Source organism: Bombus bifarius, unplaced genomic scaffold, assembly GCF_011952205.1.
Source record: "Bombus bifarius isolate JDL3187 unplaced genomic scaffold, Bbif_JDL3187 scf7180000009125, whole genome shotgun sequence".
Lineage (NCBI taxonomy): Eukaryota > Metazoa > Arthropoda > Insecta > Hymenoptera > Apidae > Bombus > Bombus bifarius.
In genome coordinates, this window is record NW_022884914.1 from 2,044,482 (window position 1) to 2,065,120 (window position 20,639).

A 20,639-nucleotide genomic window follows, 5' to 3' on the forward strand; every position below is an offset into this window, starting at 1 on the left:
TTTTCGGACAATCTAATACTACTAAGAGTAAACAACGAATAGGCAATATCTTCGCTGAACTATCGCTTCGTAAAAATTTAACAGATTAATACTTAGAAAAAATATTTAAATAATCGACGATATCGTGCATTTGAATCAGTCTGAATCGTCGTAGTTTCTATTCCCAGTCTGCAACATCTCATTCAGGGCAATGGCTACGGTAACGAAGCAATAGAAGAGTGACTAAACAACAAAACTTTCAATTAGCAATAGTGTACCTTGTTATTCATTGAAACAGAACCGACGTAACTCTGCTAGTTACATATTACATACCTATGGTCCATTACTCTGGCAGTAACAACTGTGTACTGCACCCATGCCCGTTATTACATGAAATTACACGCAAACTGACCCCGTATCAGTAGCGTACGTGGTCCAAATCAAACAGAGCGTCGATTTCCATTTTTATCCTACATATTCATGCATATTATGAAAACAGGCTAATAAAACTGGATCCATCGGTGAATTTTTGCATTTTTATCAAAGTTACGTTTCGAAATTTGCTTTGTGTGCTTGGAAACACGGGTAGAGAAGGTTTGGCGAGGCGTGGGGAGGGGGTGGATTCATTAGCGGTCCTCCTGTCGTCTGTATGGAAGAGGCACCCTCTCGGTATCGTGGAACGCGGTTTAGGGTGGCACTGGGAGGTGGGAGTCGATTCCTGTGTTTGGTCAAACAGAGAGAGCGATGACAGAGACTCGGCTTCGGCTCGATACGCCGCAGTACGGTACACAGCGAGGTTACCAAGTTATTTCATTAAGCTGCCTGCAGCTTGGTAATAATTATCGTGCGGTTTGTTCGCGTCGCTTTTTATGAGATTTTCGTGACTCTCGTAAAAACATTTTCTTCTATTCTCACGGACCCAATAACGAAGGAAGCGTATCTGGTAGTCGTCGGAGCGTAGAACAACCGGAATCTTTTATTTAGTTTCTCTTCTTATTTTATTTCGTCTGTGTGGCGTTGTGTTTATTCGGTCGGTCGGAGGTATTTGGCGAACGAAAGGGTTCGTCTTTGTCGAATCTTTTGTTCGAAAAATCCGACTCGTGAATCATTGCGCGATTGTTTATTTCAACGAGAGACTTTCTCGTATCGTTTCGGCTGCACAGTCGTGAGATACGGTCTTCATATGATAAATCCACGTATTTACGTGCGCTTTCGTTTGATCGAGCATCCGTTTTTTGTTTCGGTTACCTATTGTCTGACGCGAGAGAATGAAGGGTTACGTTACAGGTCACATACAAACAGTGCGAAACAGTTTTTGGTAGTAGAGATAAAAGAGTAACGTTGATGCATTCGGGTATATTCGTACGTTCAGTATGGTCTATTTGTATGTCACGTATAATATTAAAACGTCAGTAGTCACTTTGGATTTCTATCTAGCAATTCTGCAACAAAATATTCCTTTACATTTTTATCTGATGAATTCATTACAAACATGTGTACTAATTCACATTTTTATGAAAAGAGAAATTAAAATTTGGAGAGAGATTTGGTTTATGTATTGAACATCGTAAAGAATTTCCTACAAATGATATGAAACTTGCGAAATAAAAATTGCGAAAAAATGAAATTATTAAAGGAGATTTTTACAATATAGAGTTTGGAAAAATCTCTGTCTATATGATACTTAAATATTTATCGTTATGAACCACAGTTTGATTATTAACAACCTCCAAGATATATAGCTTTTATATATGATAACGCAAAACGAGAAGGCTCAGCAGGGAATGATGTTTACACGCGAGAAATCGAAAGCTATCAGAGTAGTCGGGACCCTTCGATATTTTCACCGTTTCTATTTCGTTTTACCCCCCGTGGATAACCACCCTTGTACGAAAATCCACCTGAAGATCCGATACAGGAGATATTTGCACGCAATTTAAGGATATTTGCAGCGAAACCATTCTCCCTGTATCGCATCTCGTGGATGGTAAACCGATCTGTCATGAATCCCACGAGTTTAGTAGAACGTCTGTCTCTTTGATTGCAACTTTTATGCATTCTTATATATTTCACGATTTTTAGGATTTTTATAATTTCTTAGTTTTCATATACTTCCTTTTTGTAGAATTATTTCACGCAAGACTGTCGACACAAAGTACTTCATCGTGTCTTTAAAAAATATAGGTTACTACGTACAAATGTAATTTTTTTTAATACTTTCAAAAGCTTAATTTTCTGTTAAAACATCATATCTTATCTTTCACACGCACATCGGTCGAAATGTATGCATTGTATTAAAACAAAAATAGTTCCTGCGCAAAGTTAATATTTATTATCTTCATTACACGATATAAAAATACTCTACAACAAGCAATGTCTACAAAAAGGGAGAATAAGGGTATGTAATGACTATAAAATGATACGTCTCATTCTGTGTAAGCAAGTTATATAATCAACATGTAGGTACAATAATTACCGTGACTGCCTAAACCAAGCAGAAAAAAAAACGATACAGACATTTAATTAAATACCAGCGAGAAAGGTGCGACCAAACGAACCCTTCATCCTCACGTCGCTCACAACTCGTGACTTTCGATCACCGCTCTTGTTTCCCTCTACCTAGTCGGCAGTTAGGGAAAGAACAGGACATTTTGGCAAATTGGCTGAGCTCGAAAGTCGAAAACTCTTTTCCTTTTTCCCTCCTTTTGGCCAATGTCCTTCGTTCAGCACGTGAACAGGTTAGTGGTCGATCTCGTCTGCAAAGCCACCAAAGTCAAATCCAATCTCAGGCTTGGCGTAATTTGCTAAACCATTTAGAGAAGCGAAAGGGTGGTTGCGTGTCCATTTCTATTCTCCTCGTTTTCGAAATTTCCGTGCTTCTCAGGGTTGTGCGTGGATGTCGCCCACGAAACGACAAGGTCTGACTTTCAGGCAGGTCCTCTCGGTGGTCCACCGCACACAAGACAGGGAACAACGAAACCCCTTTGCTAATTCTACGGCCAATTATGTCCCAACGTCGCGTGGTTTTATCCCCGTCGGGATATGCTCTCGGGGATTTTGTCTCTCACCCCTTTCGTGCTCGCGCCGTGTAGACGACGTCGTCGTGTCGATTGTTCTCCCGCTTCTCCGGTTTCTTAGCGTTTTTACCTCTTTTTTTCGCTCCCTCCATCCTCTTCCACCACCGTCGCTTCAATGGCTAGCCAGCCTGGCGGCCGCATCCTAGGTCATGGTTTTTTGTTCTTTTCGCGGAACAGACGTGGCCACGATTGTTTCGACGGAGACAGACGTGTCTCGAACGCTGGATTCGTTGACTGGTATTGATGCCATGAAACCATCGTGTTTTTAGGAAGGATGCTGTGAGAGGATGATTACGTTCGTGGTGGGTAGAACGTGACGTCAGGATGGAAAGAGCATTTTTCTTTCGAGTGGTGGATTACTATGATATGTATGTTTGATTATAAATTTTGTACGTTTACCTTTTTTTCTGTAAGTATCATCTTAAGATTGAAGACTGTGAGATTTGTGTTTAACAAAGTGTAACATTTATATTCTAATTAGGCTAATGTAAGCAATTACAAGTTTAAAAATTATCGATATTTTGGCTTCTTTTTTAAATATGCGTATTTTTTTTATCATAATTGGCTATTTCCCTTGATTACCCAGTTTCTGATTCAGAAGATTAGAAATAAAAACGAAGTCCAACGATAATAGACATTCGCGAGGATTCTGCTTAATACCATTAACACGATTTTTCTTAGTTTTCTCGTTTTCCTCGAATCCCTTAATCTTTAATCCGGCTAACCGCGTACGTGCTTCTGTGATTTTGTTTTCTGTCCTTGTCTGTGCAAACACATGCAGGGAGCGTCTTAAACCAGTTTGTCACGCGGCTCGAATGCTCACGGAATATGAATCACATAATATGGTATTTTGATATTTCTCGACAAGAAATTCTATTCTAGACAGTTTGAAAATTTAACGATAAAATTTTTTCACTCGAATGTCTTCAAATGTTCCTTTAATTCGTAATTTAGCAATTACTCCCCCCCCCCCAAAAAAATTAAATTATCTTCGGTTTTGATGAAAGAATACTTTGAGAGATTTTTTCGTCGAAATTTTCCGATCGTAACGAAAAACAATTTACTTGAAATCGCGTGAAAGTTTTAAAAGATCGAAAATGTTGGATTGAAAATACGAGTAACGATTCGACTGATTTTTGATATACCCAGTAGAATAGTGTGCGGCCACATGGACGGTGTCTGGCTCACGGACGATTCAAGGGTGGTTTAGGGGCTGAATGCACGAGGGGTTCGCCGTTCCACGGATGCTCACAAACTGGCCGGAACTAAATACTGGAACAAAAGGCACGCCAGCGGCAGTGCGAATTAAAAATGTCTTCGAGTGATCGCGTTCTCTCAAGCACGCTGAGTTATGGCACGCAATAAATTCGGTTCGATGATCAAAAACACATTTTTAGTAAATCTGAAAATATAATTTATGAATTATTTTAAACCCGTGTAATTTAGAAGTTTCATTTGAAAGATATTAAAATCTATAAGATATACGAATATTTTTAGAATTTTATTTTAGTTGCTCGTCACTACACTATCGTATCTTATTATTATATTGTTATATCGATATTCGGGAATCAGCTTATAGCTTTATATCGTTAATAAAATCAGTGAATAAATAATTCCCAGTATTAATTTAAAAGCAAATAAAATCATCGAATCTCGTATAAAGATTTGTATCGTGTTGAACACTCGAAGGAACTTTGAATAATTTTATTACTTTTTACGGTTTATATTCCTGTTTACATGTTGTGCAACGCAAAAGAGAGAAAAGAGAGGGAAAAGTGCGGGCTGGTTTTATACCGCGGTATACGTGCAAAAGCCTGTTCTTCCGGCCGGGTTAAAATACGGCACATGAAATATTTTTAATACTCGGCTTTACGGCGTATGAGGCTGGATTAGTGGATTGCGGAAATTCCGGAATGGTTAACGTCGATGTTTTAAGCGATTTTCAACCAAGTTCTTTTAGTTCCACTCTTAACATGCCTTGCGCGACGTTAACAGTGGGAAAAGTGAAATAATTAACTCGACAAATATTTTCATTGAAACAATAGAGTATTAATATTTTATAAGTGCAACAGAATTTCATTTTTTAATATTAAGAAAAATTATTGCTCAACCGAATAAAAGAGTTTTTATGGCTAATCAAAACATACAAAAAGATCTTATGATATCAATAAATTAGACTAAGACTTACAATTTTGTTCTTTTTAAAAAAGATAAGGAGACATTGTTTCGTTTTTTCGAAAGAAGGTAAAGAGGGATTGCTTTGTTATTTTCATAGGTTTTCGATTTTATCCGTTTATCGTGGACATTTTTATTAAATTCCACCCTTCCTGTCGTACGGATGGGATCACCGAGGGTCGAGCACGACCGATCGAAGTTACGGATAGAAGGTAAATAGACTTTCTGAAAAATCGGCCAATTCGAGCTGTCCAGCTGGCCAGGAAGAGAATGTTCGGAAAGACGCGGCATTCGTTACAGTCACTCAACAGAAGGCATAAAATGCTTTCAATTTGTATCCTGATGTCGTTTAGATTTACCCAGTGATCTCTTGGCAACGAGATCATTCGCATAACTCGTTTTTCTTCCAAATGTTTGTTCCGTCGTCAGTATTTCACCACTTTTTTATATTTCATGCTGTGGAAGTTTCTACCAGATAGTAGCTTTTATCTTTGATGCATACATTCCGTAGAAGCCGATTTTTCCCCATTTTGACATCACCCCTTTTAATCCTGAGTGGGGTCGATGAAATAAAAAATATTGTTTAATTAATACGCGGAGAGGAAACTTAGCAAGAGATGAATAATAATTATTGGCATTATTTTATTGGCATCAATGAAAAGAAGTAAAGAATTGAATTAAGTGATATATTTAATATATTTAAAAGTTACATTGAATAAAAGTTGAATATTTAGTAAAAACATACAATCTGTATTTAATTTAAATATATTTAATATACTTGAAAGCAAAGAACATACAATATATAATCCAACGTCATTTCCTCCTTGGTTCTTTTGCTGTTCCTATCTTTTGTGAAACGTGCGCGTGACGCGAAGGGTTGAGTCACGTAAGGCTTAATAATACATGCTTCTATTTAATTTTAAATTTTATCTTTAAATATACGCTTCATTAGCAAGAGCATATTTTACGCTATACTAATTCAAAAGATCGGATAAATGCATAATTCAACATCTACAAATACAAATTAAAAATAATTTTGCTTAATGAAGAATTACAAAAATTACCATGAGATTCAATTCGAAAACATCGTAATGCTATTCCAAAGACGATGATGTATCAATCAGTAACTCTAATCGAGAAATAACATTAAATCAATAAACCCGATTTCGCGCGAAAAGCTTGCAACATCCCAATCAAAGCAATCGAACACGCCAAGATATAGGTTATCCGCTGCGTCTCGAGAATTCTAAAACGTCTGAAGGTTTCACATCCGAGCGGCTCAGACGCGAATCAATGTACTTTGTCCAGTTCGTTACAGTCCATAGAACGAGATCTCAAGACGCTCGTTCGAAGATAGAATCTTCTTACGTTTTTCCGTTTGAAGAGTTCCCCTAAGAGAACACGAGCTCGCTCGTGAGATGGATTTTATTTCGCGGCTTAGCGCGATCTCGTCCCCATACCTACCCTCCCCCCCTCCCCCAAAGGAGAGAAAAGAGCAAGTTTCGATTCCGAGGGTAGCTTTATCCGAACGATAGGCCATTTTTCGTCTTTCTTTTCTTTTTCCCTTCCTTTTTTCTTTGCCGATGGGCGTCGCTGTACACGGACGAATTTGCATGAGGCACGGTCACGAATGCTTGCGTGCCGCGACTGATAAGTTAAGCTTAAGCGAACGCTTTACTCACGTCTGCGTTTCTACAGACACACGATGGTGGCAGGTAACGTTCGGTGCTTTAAAACACGCGGAGGCTAACGTTGATAAGCTGCTGGTGGATTATTCGAGTGATACGGTGGCTCGGAGTTGTTTCACTGGATTGTGCATAAATATGTCGCTGCAGTATATATGTTGTAGTTTAGAAAGCGTTCGCGAGACGTCAAGATTATCTGGTGTAGGCGTACGATTGGTAGGCAGGTTGTTGAATGTGACAAAACGTATCTAAGCGAAAGTGGATGTACCGTAGATACGTGGAGAATCGAAGGTCGATTTTGATGTGACCAGATTGTTAATTGTGTTCCTATACAGTTTACAGAACTGTTGTACGTGATTCTATGTAATTATATGGCGTTTTCGTCTAATTTAACTGATTTATTCGAATCTTCTGTGGAATTGAGTTACACGATTTCTTTCACTTTCATGATTATAGGAGTTTTGGATTATAGGATTATAGGAGTTTAAACGAAAAGGAGAAAAATTGATAATATAAAATTGATTGACGACATATTCAATTTTAGAACTATTCATCTGTGAAACATGAAAAATATAACTCACTATATTTTCCTCATATGATCTTCGATATAATGCAATCGGTAATTCGTCGACACGCGAACCAAAATTGTTTCTCATTAACTTCTAACGTGCACTCTAAACCTGCCATTTGTCACAGATAAGATGTATCAGGGAAAAAAGTAAGGGATATTTATTTAGGGCAAGTTTTCGGTAGCAGTACTGTAGTATACGCATTGGCACCCCCTTAACGCTATTTTTCTTCGCACTATCCCTCGTTTACTTATTCCGCCTTTTTCCCTCTTCGGGTTCAGTTTTATTTTTCCTATTTTCTCATTTGTTATTTCGTTTTCCTCCTTTATCTTGTATTCACTGTTTCTCGATCTTTCTTTTTGTACCTGCTTGTTTTCTCCTCTTTTTTTCACCACGAATCGTTGCTTGGGCACCGACACCGACACCTTCTTCTTCTTTATTTCCATTAGGGTGCTTCCAGCCATTTGTTATGATCCTACAGATTTGGGAGAGCAACGATGTGCCTTCCAAGAATAATCCCTCACTCGCTTAAATTATTCCTTCGATGGCTTTTAACTTGAACGAAGATTCGATGCTTTTAAGCTTGCCTGTGTATACGATGTTTTGATACTATAGGTAGCCTCAGGATTGAATTTTCGTTTCATTTACGTTATTTACGATATTTCAATGATTTTTGGTACAATTTTATACACACACACACACACGAAAAAAAGAAAAATATACAACACCCACAGGTATAATACTCTTTATAGTATTTAGAATATAAAACAACGCCTTATGTATATATTCATAAAAATACAAATTTGCAAAATACTACTTCTCATCTAATCGTATAACTTTACTGGTAATTCATTTATATATCGATTATATTTCGTGATTGCTTTTAATGCACCATTTCCTTCCACATCGTTTTGTAAAATTCTAATCACAGCTGTGATAAAAGAATAAGGTCAAGTGACATAAATGTTACTCTTCCATTGTTTTCGTGTGCTACATTCACGACTAAAGTTTACACACGTTGAAATTTCGTGTGCTTCATAACGAACAAGTTTTACAATTTCTTCGTCCCACTTACAATAAGACAGTTGTTCCATTTTCTCGTTTGTCAAGCGGAAGGGAAGATGTTCGAGCTGTGAAGCTTTGACAGTCAAATTAAAATCAACCGGCCATCCTGACGAACTAAAATTGGTCTCTGACAGAACCTAATACGGTTTCGAGGTATCGACGTATCATCTGTGAGCCCCGCTCGATGGATTTTTATTGTTTTCTTTTGGTGTCGCTTCGTTCGTCTGCCTGGCCACCAGTCGATAACCGTACATTATTTGAGAAAAATGAGAAGGGGAACGAAATTTTAATCAGAAAACTGTCGCTAGTGAAATGAACGGCCTTCGATCTAACGCGACGAACGTTTCTTCCTGTTAGTCGCTCCTGTTTCTACTAACATGGCAGTTATGACAGACATTCATAATCTTCTTTACATAATAATTTTTGTGATTGTATAGGATTAGAAATGAATGTTTGTAGATTAACAGAGAGTGACTGAACTTTACATTGAATTCTATATGACTTAATTTAAGTTTACAGTAATTAGACGAGGAAGTATAACAAAAATATAAAAACACGCTTAACCTTTTCACAGTGTGGTAGGAGAGAGACCCGGCCAAGCCATCGAATACGGTACTGTGAACTTAAATTGTATTATGTCTAACGTAACTAGTGATTAAAATTTAATCTGTACACGCGTACAGATAAAGTTCCCAAATTTCCAACAAATTTTCTGTAAAAAATATATTTTTCAAATCATTATTTTCGTATTTTTACAACTTTACTAATCAAATAATAATTAATTTAATGGTATTAATCTAATAAGCACTAACGTATAAATAACTGAATAATTAAGTAAATGTCTATTATTCATTGAAACTTACGATTCAGAGACACTTTTCAAGTTTCTCCTACGATCTTGGTCCAAGTTCCATGATCTTAGACAGTTGAGCTTAGAAGCTTGAAACAACTGGCCGGCGCCCGTCTTTTATTGAATTCTTTCCTTTTACCGACTGGTAGTTGGAGTAGCACTCTGGCTGTATATGTAAATGTAGCTTAGGGGACTGTAATCCCATGGGAAGTCGGGCAAGGGACGGGATGGAGAGAACTGCAGTAAACGATATTTCGTCATTGGTGGGCACACCCTTATCTTCGCTGTACACGCTTCTATATCACCCTTCGATCGTGAAAATAGAATCCTAAAATCACGACGTTAATGATGTTCGGCATACAAGCTTAGAGACTTAGCGAAAAAATCCAGCTAAATTGGCCCTATCGTTCTTGAACATCGTGTAGAATCTTATTGAGCGAACACAGTAATTGGACCTATAGAAGATATTATCCAAGTGCACGAGTTTGTTAGTTTTTATTTAATATTTAATTTAAGGTATTATGGTTAATGCCATTAATAATATATTCGCTTAGAATACAAATTGACTGACTCCATTTTCCAACAATATTTTAATTTTAGTACGAGAGCGTATGATTTAGAATTCAATTAAATTTGATGAAATTGGTTAGCACATATTAGGAAAATCTTTAATGTGAAAATACGGTTAATACATTGCGGATGGTATGCTCCGACAAACATATGCCTGAATTCCCGTGTATTTTTTAAGTGATTGAAAAGATTCAAAAGATCGCTCGGAAAGTTCGATCCGATTTACATTTCGATTCGATATACATTTATCGAATTATATAGGTGCCATTTTGTTCTACAATCCTTCACCGTCTTTCACGCAATTTGAATATTCCATCGTTGCAGAATCTCTCAGGTTTTTCGGCGAAGAACTTTTCAATATGATTTTTTATGTCGACCAGAGAGTTAAAAATCGGAAGGAACTTTCCGAGCAGCATTTAACGAGTGTAATGTGTTGTTAAAAATCAATAAACACATTTAAAGTAAATACTTTTAGTAACGTTTTTTAGCGTGATATGCTTGAAGACAATTTCCCCGAAGCAGGGGTACTAAGCGAAATTTATTATTTTATTAAATTCCTTAAAAATCGGAACGAACTTTCCGAGCGATCAATATTATATCTAATATATTGATATCGGTTTTTAAGTATGCGATGTAAAATCAAATTCATAACGTTTTGTTTATAGCATCCATTGCTTTTTTTTTACTGCTTTACTTAACAGTAGTTAACATTTTTATAAGATACCGCACGAAGTATGTAAGGCGTGAATTTGTGTCTTCCGCAATGTGTTAAAATGAATTTACTGACATTCTGTGATGTCTGTGACTCTAAGATTTAGAGGAGCATGTTCATATACATATGCAGAGTGTTACAAAATAGGTGATACGATCCAGCATTCTGTACGCAGAAATAAATCGAAAATGTAACTAGTGTTGGCTTCTATACGAGACATGTATATTTTAATTGCAACAAGAAGGAAACAAAATAGCAAATTAAATATTGGAAATTGCGGTTTCTTGCTCGAATTCGAAACAACACTTCAGCATCAACAACTGAATATTCTACTAATATTTCTGACTACTGAATGCCATAACCACTAATCTCTAGTGAATATCATACTAATTTCTCAACTATATTACTATCACTATAAAAGAAGATTTCAGTACGTCGCACTATCTTTATTTAACCAGACACGAAAAGTAAAAATAACTTAATATCATCTACGCCAATTCCAAAGCAAGCTTGGGGAGAATTAATCTGGACCTTTCTCGGAAATAAGAGGAGAAAACGGCAATTGGTCGCTAATCCGCGAAAGCCTTCCAAGATTCGAGCATCGCCGACTCATGGAGCCCTTCGAAGGGCTGGTAAATGGTACATATAACCTTATGTATCACATATAAGACGAAGCATGTATACGATATAAATCTGTTGTATTCGAGAGTCTCCTTTCTTTGACAAGATTATCGGCGTACGCTAAAGAGGGTGGCTGTCTTTGAAAGAAAGAATGCTCGAGAAAATTCGGTGCTCTCTTGCAAATTAATGTAACCTCCTTCTCTGCCCAGACATTCTTTTCATTCGTTTAATCTACGGGTTTTCGATTCAGGATAGACGTCGAACGTCGTCGATGAAAGAACGATAATGTAATGTAACTGTAATTAAAATTACATTGAAAAGAACGCCGATATCTTTTACGTAATACTCGATGCATCCGTAGGAAAACGACACGGGCATGCTTTATGTTACAACGTGTAAAATTTAATTATCCGATATCCCAATATCCTCACAGGAAGTCCAATTTATCTCGTGTACGGAGCGCAAGTATTTGTGGCACGTTCAGGTAGGTTACCTTTGACATTCGAGAAACGATTTATAATTAAATGCCTTTGTATCGTTCCGTACGTATCGTGTATCTTGTGAAAGCAATTTTACATGACATCGGTGGAAATTTGTAATGTGGATATTTAACTTGTATCGTTGAGATACGTTTATTAATTTTCTGTAATGTTCTATGGCTCAGAAAGATATCTCAGAGAGTAGTAGAATCAATTAAAAAGTATTCTAGACGTTTCTTTATTTCACGCTTCGGTTTGGAAAATATCAAGTTTGATATTGCAGTCGATAACCCGTTGATTGTCACAGTTCACTTGGAAGTTAGTTAACAAGCGCATTGTGCTCGAAGAATTTTTACGTTTGATTTTTTCTCAAACGAAGTCTGAACCAAATGGACAAATTTTATTCTCTCTTTTTCTCTTCAAAAAATATTTCAAGCAAAAGATTGTCAGATTTCCGAACGCTTCAAAATGAGAAATGTTTATATTATCTTGGTTATTTTTGACGATACCAGATCTACTTAGAATCGCCATAGTTTTATCAATGATTTTTAAGGCCAGGACTAATACGAATTAATAAGTTCTCATGAAAACTAATAAACGCTAACTAGTTAATTGAAGAAAACAAAGAACAGATTACAAAAGCTAAATTTGTATTCTCTGTAGTAATAACTGAAGTGATAAATATTATTATTAAATCGAGGTACTCGGTCATGTTGTACAGTGGTAGCAAAGTGAATGAAGTTCTTTTAAGTGCGCGAAAAAGCTTTTGCGCTGTTTATGACTCTTGGGAATAACATTGCGACCAAGTGGAAAATGTTTTTGGCGTGTTTCGACCTGACCTCGACACGTTTAGTCATCCTTTGTCGTTTATTTCACTGTTAAATATGGAAGTGAACGTGTGAAGCTTCAATAAAATTATAACACACTCCGTGTTATCAAGTTTTGTAATTAAAATTAGGAGAATTATAAAAGAATAATTTTCTTTCTTTTGTGTTTTTATAAAAGCATTTTTCTCCGAAAATAATGATGTTGTTTTAAATTAAAAACGATACGTCTGCTAATTTATTTAAACGATGCTTTTTCTCAAAAACAATACAATCTTCTATTTTTTCCAGCAAATAGTAATATCCATGTATAAGATTTCTTTTAAATTCAGGCAATATTTTGCTATTACGACTTCCAAGAATTACTTGACGACTGATTCCTTTGGAGATTAATTTGGAGATTCGTGTAAAATTAATTGATAAAATTAATCGAAATGGTGAATAATTTAACAATATATCCAAACAGTTAAAGGACTGTAACGCCCCTTAAAAACCCTGATCGCCGTCACCTGTGTCTCTTTTGTGAACGAGACAATCTGGAATCCCTCAAGTGATGTTCATGGGACATCATGATCCGTGGGGTCGGTTTAATGGGTGTCCCTGTGGTGCGGTCACGTGGCCTATATATACATATATCTCTATAGCGTATATAAATGCGGTTATCTACACCATATGGGGTAACATACCATTAATAGTATAGTACATGATTCAATGACGTCACATCGAATAATTTACATACAAGCTTCAGAATCGACTTAATTGCGAACGGGGCAAGAAACTGTTGTTTTGTCTAAGGAAACGTGTTGAGTTTAATATGGTGACCATTAAAGTTGAAACTGGTTGAACTTTGTTTCTGAATATGTTTGTTCATATTCCGATACCGTGTGGTTTTCTGAATTGGTTTTACAATTACACGAATCTCCAAATAAATCTCCAAAGGAATCAGTCGTCAAATAATTCTTGGAAGTCGCAATAGCAAAATATTGCCTGAATTTAAAAGAAACCTTATACATAGATATTGCTATTCTCTGGAGAAGATATTTGTATATTTTTGAGAAATTTAAATATGAAAGGGTACGCAGAATACGTATATTCCGCAAGAATATGAAAAATATTCAATGTAATATCTAAAGAATGAAACAATTCTGTACTTATTTGCACAAACGTTCACAGCTTAGCTACAGTAATGAAACTAGCAATAACTCATCAAATAGGATCTACCTCGAATATTATACTCGACTTTACTTTAAAAACCCTTGATTACGCTACACATGTCTATAATATACAGAACGTGTTTAGAATATCTAAATCTAAATACTAATACGCAAATGCAAAGCTAGTTTATCAGAAACACGCATCAAACAGACGAAGCCACACTCATTCATAATCATTTTACGAAACCAAGGGTGACATCAAAAGGCAGGAAAAAACGGTATAAAGCAAGAGAGGAAGAAACAGAAAGCAGAAAGGGAAGAGAGAAGAGCGTGCAGTAGTTGTCCCTGTGGGATGGTCACGTGGCCTATATACCATGAGAAAGCAGTAGGGACTCGTTATACGGCAATGGGTAGCACATGACGGTGTCCCATAAATACTCGGCCGGACGCCGGAATTTCCATTATATCGCGTTCCCGTACGTAGTCTCCATAAACAATATCATCGAAGTCCGCGCCGAAATGGCGTTCCCCATTAGGTGTTTGGCCTGCAATATTTATTACAGACACGGTCATTGTGATACGCGGGATTTATAGCCGGGTTTTGTGCTGAAAATCTGCAGGTCGCTTTGAAATGGCATCAAAGAAGGACAGAGAGAAGCGGAATAGAAGTGAACAGGGACTGAGGTAGAGAGGGAAAGTTGGAAAATAGTTGAACAATTCGAGCTGTTCGCAGGCTGTAGCATTAAACATAGCGAAATACTCGATCTTCGAGTTTACTAGCGCATTCCAAGCACTCGATATTTTACACCGTGTTTCCGTGCCCATTTTCGTAGCTACAGCGAACGGTAGTTCCAGCGATAGTTCTAATCATGTTCAATTAACGGACTGACCAAAATGCACGTAACAAGGCGGTATATTTCAAAGTTACCGTGCAAATACGTAGATCTATCGTTCGTGTAAATTGCACGATGTTATTTGTCTATTCCTTCCGTTTACGGGTTCGACAAACTTTGTTAACTATTTTAGAGTGAATTTTTGACGATTAATAGGTTTTTTCTTTTTATGGAATGTTTGTAAATTGAAGGAACACCCTTAAAATATTTGTTTAAAGCAGCAGGGGAAACGAGTGATTCGTTACAGAATGTATAAGAAATATGAGAAAATGTAAACATAAATGAGGTTAATATGAATAATTTAAATAATAATTTCTTCCAACAGAAGATTATTTACCGTCGATTTATATATTGTTATTGAACACTAATGATGTTACTGTTCGAATAAGAAAGTCATAGATTACACCTCTATTTAAACCTCTGTTTAAACATCACCTCTAAACCTCTGTTTAAACATCACCTCTAAAATTCTACATGAATTTGTTAATAATAAAAAATTCGGAATATTATTTTCCTCTAATTAAAAATTTTTTTTTATTTAATCTGTTTATATTCTAGAATTTATATGACATGCGCTATATCGTTATTCGATTACGAAATATTCAACGCAGTATCTTATTTCCCCACGGAATACATCGTTTATGACAGTTTTATTGGTGATTCGCGTCATGGCTGAAACTCCAGCCGCAATGGTATAGCCAAGTATTTCAAGATACCATTTCGACCGCAGGTGTTGATGCTCTTGGCTCAGTTGGTTGTTACCCGAATATTTCATGAGCTCAACGAGTAAATTCTGCGTCACCCTTCTTGAATCATTCATTCTCCGGGAGTGCTGTCTGTAAATTTATATCGCACAATTACAAATCTAAAATTATTATTCTTATTTGTATTAGTTGCTATTCTATATGATTTGATTCTTATAAACAAGTATCTCGTACATAAGAATTATACAGAATTATTCTATTATTTGCGCTATTGGTTTACGCACGATAGAATGTCTTTTGTTAATTTTGGTTGACCTTGGATGTCATTACAATTGACTTCTTAATGCTATCAACGCGAAAAAAGTTCAATCTCTTCCACGAAATATCAGTCGATTAGTAAGAAAATTAAATTATCAACGCACTAAGTATGTTGAGACGCAGTGTTGCGTGCAAATTTACGGTTTGTTTAACAGTCTCCGTGATCTACCATCCGAATTCTGCCTTGATTAATGTATGCTCCCATTTTGGACCTGAGCTCCTTCAAGATCGGCAAAGGCAGGCTTCTCTCCCGGGACCAAATCATGACAAACTTGTATCCCTGGTGATGCGTCGACTCGTAACAGACCAGCATCCCAAGAACCGTATCGTACGATACGAAGGCTATTACGTGACGAAAAGGCCCTGGGAATAGAAAATTTTGAAAATTTTTAACAAATTTAACGCCAGCCTGATTATCGAACCATAAACAGAAAGTTATTTGCTTTATTCTCCGAGACAAAAACGAAAAAAAAAAGAATATAAAGGATCAAACAGGTTAGTGTTATGGGTTATGAAGCTATTAACAGATCGAACACCTACCAACTCGTTTAGTGACGACATTCCGATAACACGCCATTGAAAATATTAGTTTTATCGATTCACGTGTCAAGGTTCGCAGAGGTCTAGGCTGTCTTTATGGAAAATATTTTCTTTAAAGTTTATCCCACTCGTTTGCTCGAGTATAGAACACTGAGTAAGCTCGCGAAAGATCAAGGTACGGTTATTTTAAACTTCAGGGTTCTTTAACATTTTAAAGTCGGAGAATTTAGAATCAATTTATTTGCTTTTCATCAAAGAGGAAGCTTATCATTAGAATTATAAAAAGTTGGAGAATTCAAGATCGATTATTTTATCTTTCATCGGATAATGCTTAACATTAGAATTGTCACGACTAATTAGCATGAAAAGTTATAGAAATTTTACGAATATTTTATAATTTTTCATTGAAATTTTATAAAATCATAATGGTGTATTTTGGGGATTGGAAGGATTTCATTTTTTTCTTTCATCAAATATTTTTTCATTTCCATTCTATTCGTACAAATTTTATACTGAGTAATTCTAGTACTAAATAAAATATTTACCTCATCTCTTTTTCGATCCCTGAAGCTGCCAGGTTGCAACGATATCATTCCCATTGACATTTCCATCGATGTTAAAAACGGTAGGAATATCGTTCTTGTAACTGAGCGCAGTGAATTTCACTGTAAACGTGTTGGGCGACGTCTGTCTGACCAGGAATCGTCCGCATCTACTTAGGCTTACATTTACCGGCGTGCCAGCAGCGAAATACCATTTCTCCTGCAAACTAGCATAGAAATTCCACATTTTTTCTCTCTCAGCCTATAATTTCTTGACAATTCGTTTATCAACAATTATCGTTTGGCTGTGTTTCTATTTTTTTTATAGAAACGTTTTATTTTATTTTGGATCCATTTGCTACGCGACAGTGCGCGTTAATTCGAATTAGATTCATGCGTATGCAATATGCATACAGGTCTGAAAATTAATGCGTACGATTATGCGTAATGATCCAATATTGACAAATATCGGCTGCAGTGAGTGCAAGCTCACGATCCGTTGAATTAACGTTTCCGAATTTACGGGTGTCGACATAGATGTGTCATGTTCATGGTTATCATACGAAACGTAACTCGGTATCATTTGTCAAATTTCAAATGAACGGGTCTTACGCATACGATTATGCGAACACGAGTCTGTTTCGTTTATATGTACGTTCGCAAACATGTTACTTAAAATAATCGAAGGATCGTGTAATCATGCAATGCGATCGATATTGCAGAAACCGTTTATGGTTTTGATATTTACCGCGTAGATGTTTAATAATTAGCAGTTTGTGATATGTTGGTGCAGGTTTCCTTTACTTCCGTTAAATGGAGATTTCTAGAGCCTGTGAAAATAATAGCCAGATCTTGATGAGAATAAAATATAAAATCTTGATAAATCTCGTATGATTGCAATATTAGATATTGTTTTATTTATGCAAACTACAAATCTGCTTGCGATTTTTATTTTCAATTGTAACAATAAAAGGAATAAAACGTGAATTTTTTGTCTTGCAGTAATTAGCATCAAAGAATTGTTAATGCTTTATCAATTTTATAATTTCATTGTACAAGGTATCCTTAAATTAGTGATGGAACATGAACGAAGGTAAACCTACATGGAAAAGTAAGTTGAAAATGGAGGGTGATATTTTTTCATATACAGCAATGAGATACAAGTTTCAGATATAAGCTTTATTTTCAAATAAATCGATATTGAAAATCGACAAACACGTATACTTTTACATGTTAGTACAAGGTGTCTGCATTATTATTTCAGATGATAACATTAAACTTTTAACATTACATATTAAAGAATGAATAACGAAGTAGATGTCAATTCTATCTTATCATTAGTAAAATTAGATAAATGCAACAAAAATGACTCTAATTTTAAAAAAGTACAATCAACACAACGAATTTTTAACATCAATTTGTCTGAAAATAAAGCTTCGCACAAAAACGTCTTCTTCCACACTTCCAACCTATTTTTCCACATTGTACCTTCTTTGTTAGTTATACGATATATCAATTCTAAAACACTCTGGCTTCTGTATCACACTGTTCACTTCAACGTCTCATCACCATATTATTTTCTACTTAAATCAACATCGAATCGATGCAAACATAGCACTACCTGACTCAAGTCCAGCGGCTGTCCAATATCCGGGGAGCAGGACGCACAATAGGATATCAAACACATCGTGCAAATCATCATCGGAAGTATATCACGGGCGTGGAACATTTTCAATTCGGCTCGAAGGGATTCACACGCGGCTGTGTCTCCACGCGAACTGTTTCGAGTATATTGAAACCGTAAACGTGGATTCTGACGGGATTTCAGTTCGTTATCTACAACGTATTGCTCATGGGGGGTTTGTCGACGTCGAACGCATACAAACATATATCGGCGTGCAGTCTGTAAACGCGTGCTCGTGCTTAAATACCCGTGACCGAACTGTTTACCGACCCTCCTATTTATGTACACGTGTCTCTGCAAAGCAGATTTGTCTTCTCTCTGTTTCGGCCGCGCGACTTCTTGAGAATTGCGGCGCGAAATCGAGCTGTTTGCACTGATGGAATTTAATTCACTGCTGGAAACTGGGCGCTGGGGAATCGGCGAATGCAATTGAAATGGCGAGTGTGTGTGCGTATAGGTACAGGAAGTATAAATGGAGATGATGGACGATTCTGAGCGTGGTACGTTTGTTGTTTGCATAGGATGATGATGTGATGGGATATATGGAATATGATCGAATATATTAATATTTTATTTAGTGATGCTTTATAAAAATACATTTCAATCGAAAATATAAATTGGAAACAAATTATTATTTATTTCTGCTGATAGTACTATGTATTTGAAACTTTATGACTCTGGAGCGGGCTGTGTGCATTATCATTGAATAATTCCTATTTTATCTGGTAACGTTATTATGGAAAGATCATTTGGGTCCAACAAATAAATTGTAAAAGAATTATTATTTTTGTCGATGATAATAATTATTGGAAATTTCGATCATACTTACAGTAAACATATGTTTTGTACAGTAAAAAAGTCTCGTTATAATTATAGATTAATGACTTCCACTTCAACACAACTTGACAAGACAGTTAAATTTCATTCAAGCGTGGAATTTTATCAGATAAATTGGAAGGTCAGTTATCGTAATTCCAGTGACAGATTAGTTGGATAAAAGCAATAACTTTCGCAAGAAATCGATATTCATAATTCAAGCATTCAAACTCGTTAAGTTAAGTCTTTAATCTCTGTTTGTGAGATGATTCTGCAAGATCTTCAGTCTCATTGTATACAGAGAAATGCAGAAACCACATTTATTTCCGCTCGAGTAACTGTTTACAGTTTCTACGAAAGTCATAACTGCGTCCGTTTACCAACGATAATGCGGATTTATGAGGGGTACGCGATAAACCCCAACCATCCACTATGAACGTTGGGTTATCGGCAATCCGGTCTCGATAAGTGTTTATCTAACTCGGCAGAAGACCATAAGCAGATATAAATGTGGCTAAGATTAATAGTCGATACTATTGTGGTATTTCTGACAATGATAGTGAAGGGATTAATTCATTTAACGATATTCCCACGCTTTTACCATTTGACTCGTGTAATTGTTAAAAATATTTTTAAGCATTAATTATTTTTAATTATTAATGTTGAATACTTTCATATCGTGCATAGGCAGTTAAAATGATTGTTGATATTTGGTTATAACATTAATCGTCTTGTACAATCTCTGAATCATTGAATCCACGGTTCAATGATTGGATCACAAGAATTTCTATTTTTCCAGCGATTTTAAAAATTATAAATGAAATCAGTTATTTAAAAATAAATGATTAAAGTCGTGAAAACAATATTTCGAGAATTAAATCGCGAAACTGCCAAATTTCTGAATAAACAATTACTTGAGATTCTCACTGGAATGCTCGTCAAATCTTCAGATACTGGTAAACTTAATCTCAGCGTTCATGGAATCCCCGTGTCGTCGAAGTTTATTGAATCGTTCTGTCTTTTGTTTCCGGCACGCGATCTTTCTTCGAGGGGCTGTTCGAGCGGACAGCGTTACGGTCCAGTTTAATTTATTTGCCGTCATTATTACGTCGTGATTAAACCGGCCGTCTCGATTGTCCGGGGGGATTCCCCTCTACGGGGGTCTAACTTTCGGTTTAATTAAAAAAACGTGATCACCGTTTTCAGAAGTCCCCTGGTTATTCCCTTAGCCGCATGCTCTTTGTACCTCACAGGAATCCCTTTCGTGGCTTCCCGGATATTTCCAGCAATCAACTGAAAACGTTTTCCTATTCTCGCCAATTTGTTTTCATTCGTCGAACGGTCTTAAATTAAGGGAAACCGAAATGTTTGCTGAACGAGCG

General features: G+C 36.3%; 2 protein-coding genes across 2 annotated transcripts in view; one reads left to right on the plus strand and one right to left on the minus strand.

Moving 5' to 3' along the window:
* Window positions 1-20,639, plus strand: part of LOC117213788 — a 245,914-nt gene that overhangs the window by 139,330 nt on the left and 85,945 nt on the right. The window lies entirely within an intron of this gene.
* LOC117213794 lies at window positions 15,174-18,902 on the minus strand. The gene is given in 5 exon segments (XM_033459454.1): window positions 15,174-15,489; window positions 15,780-16,038; window positions 16,761-16,971; window positions 16,973-16,984; window positions 18,379-18,902. Coding segments are annotated over 4 exon segments (705 nt in total). The 5' UTR covers window positions 18,646-18,902; the 3' UTR covers window positions 15,174-15,489; window positions 15,780-15,823.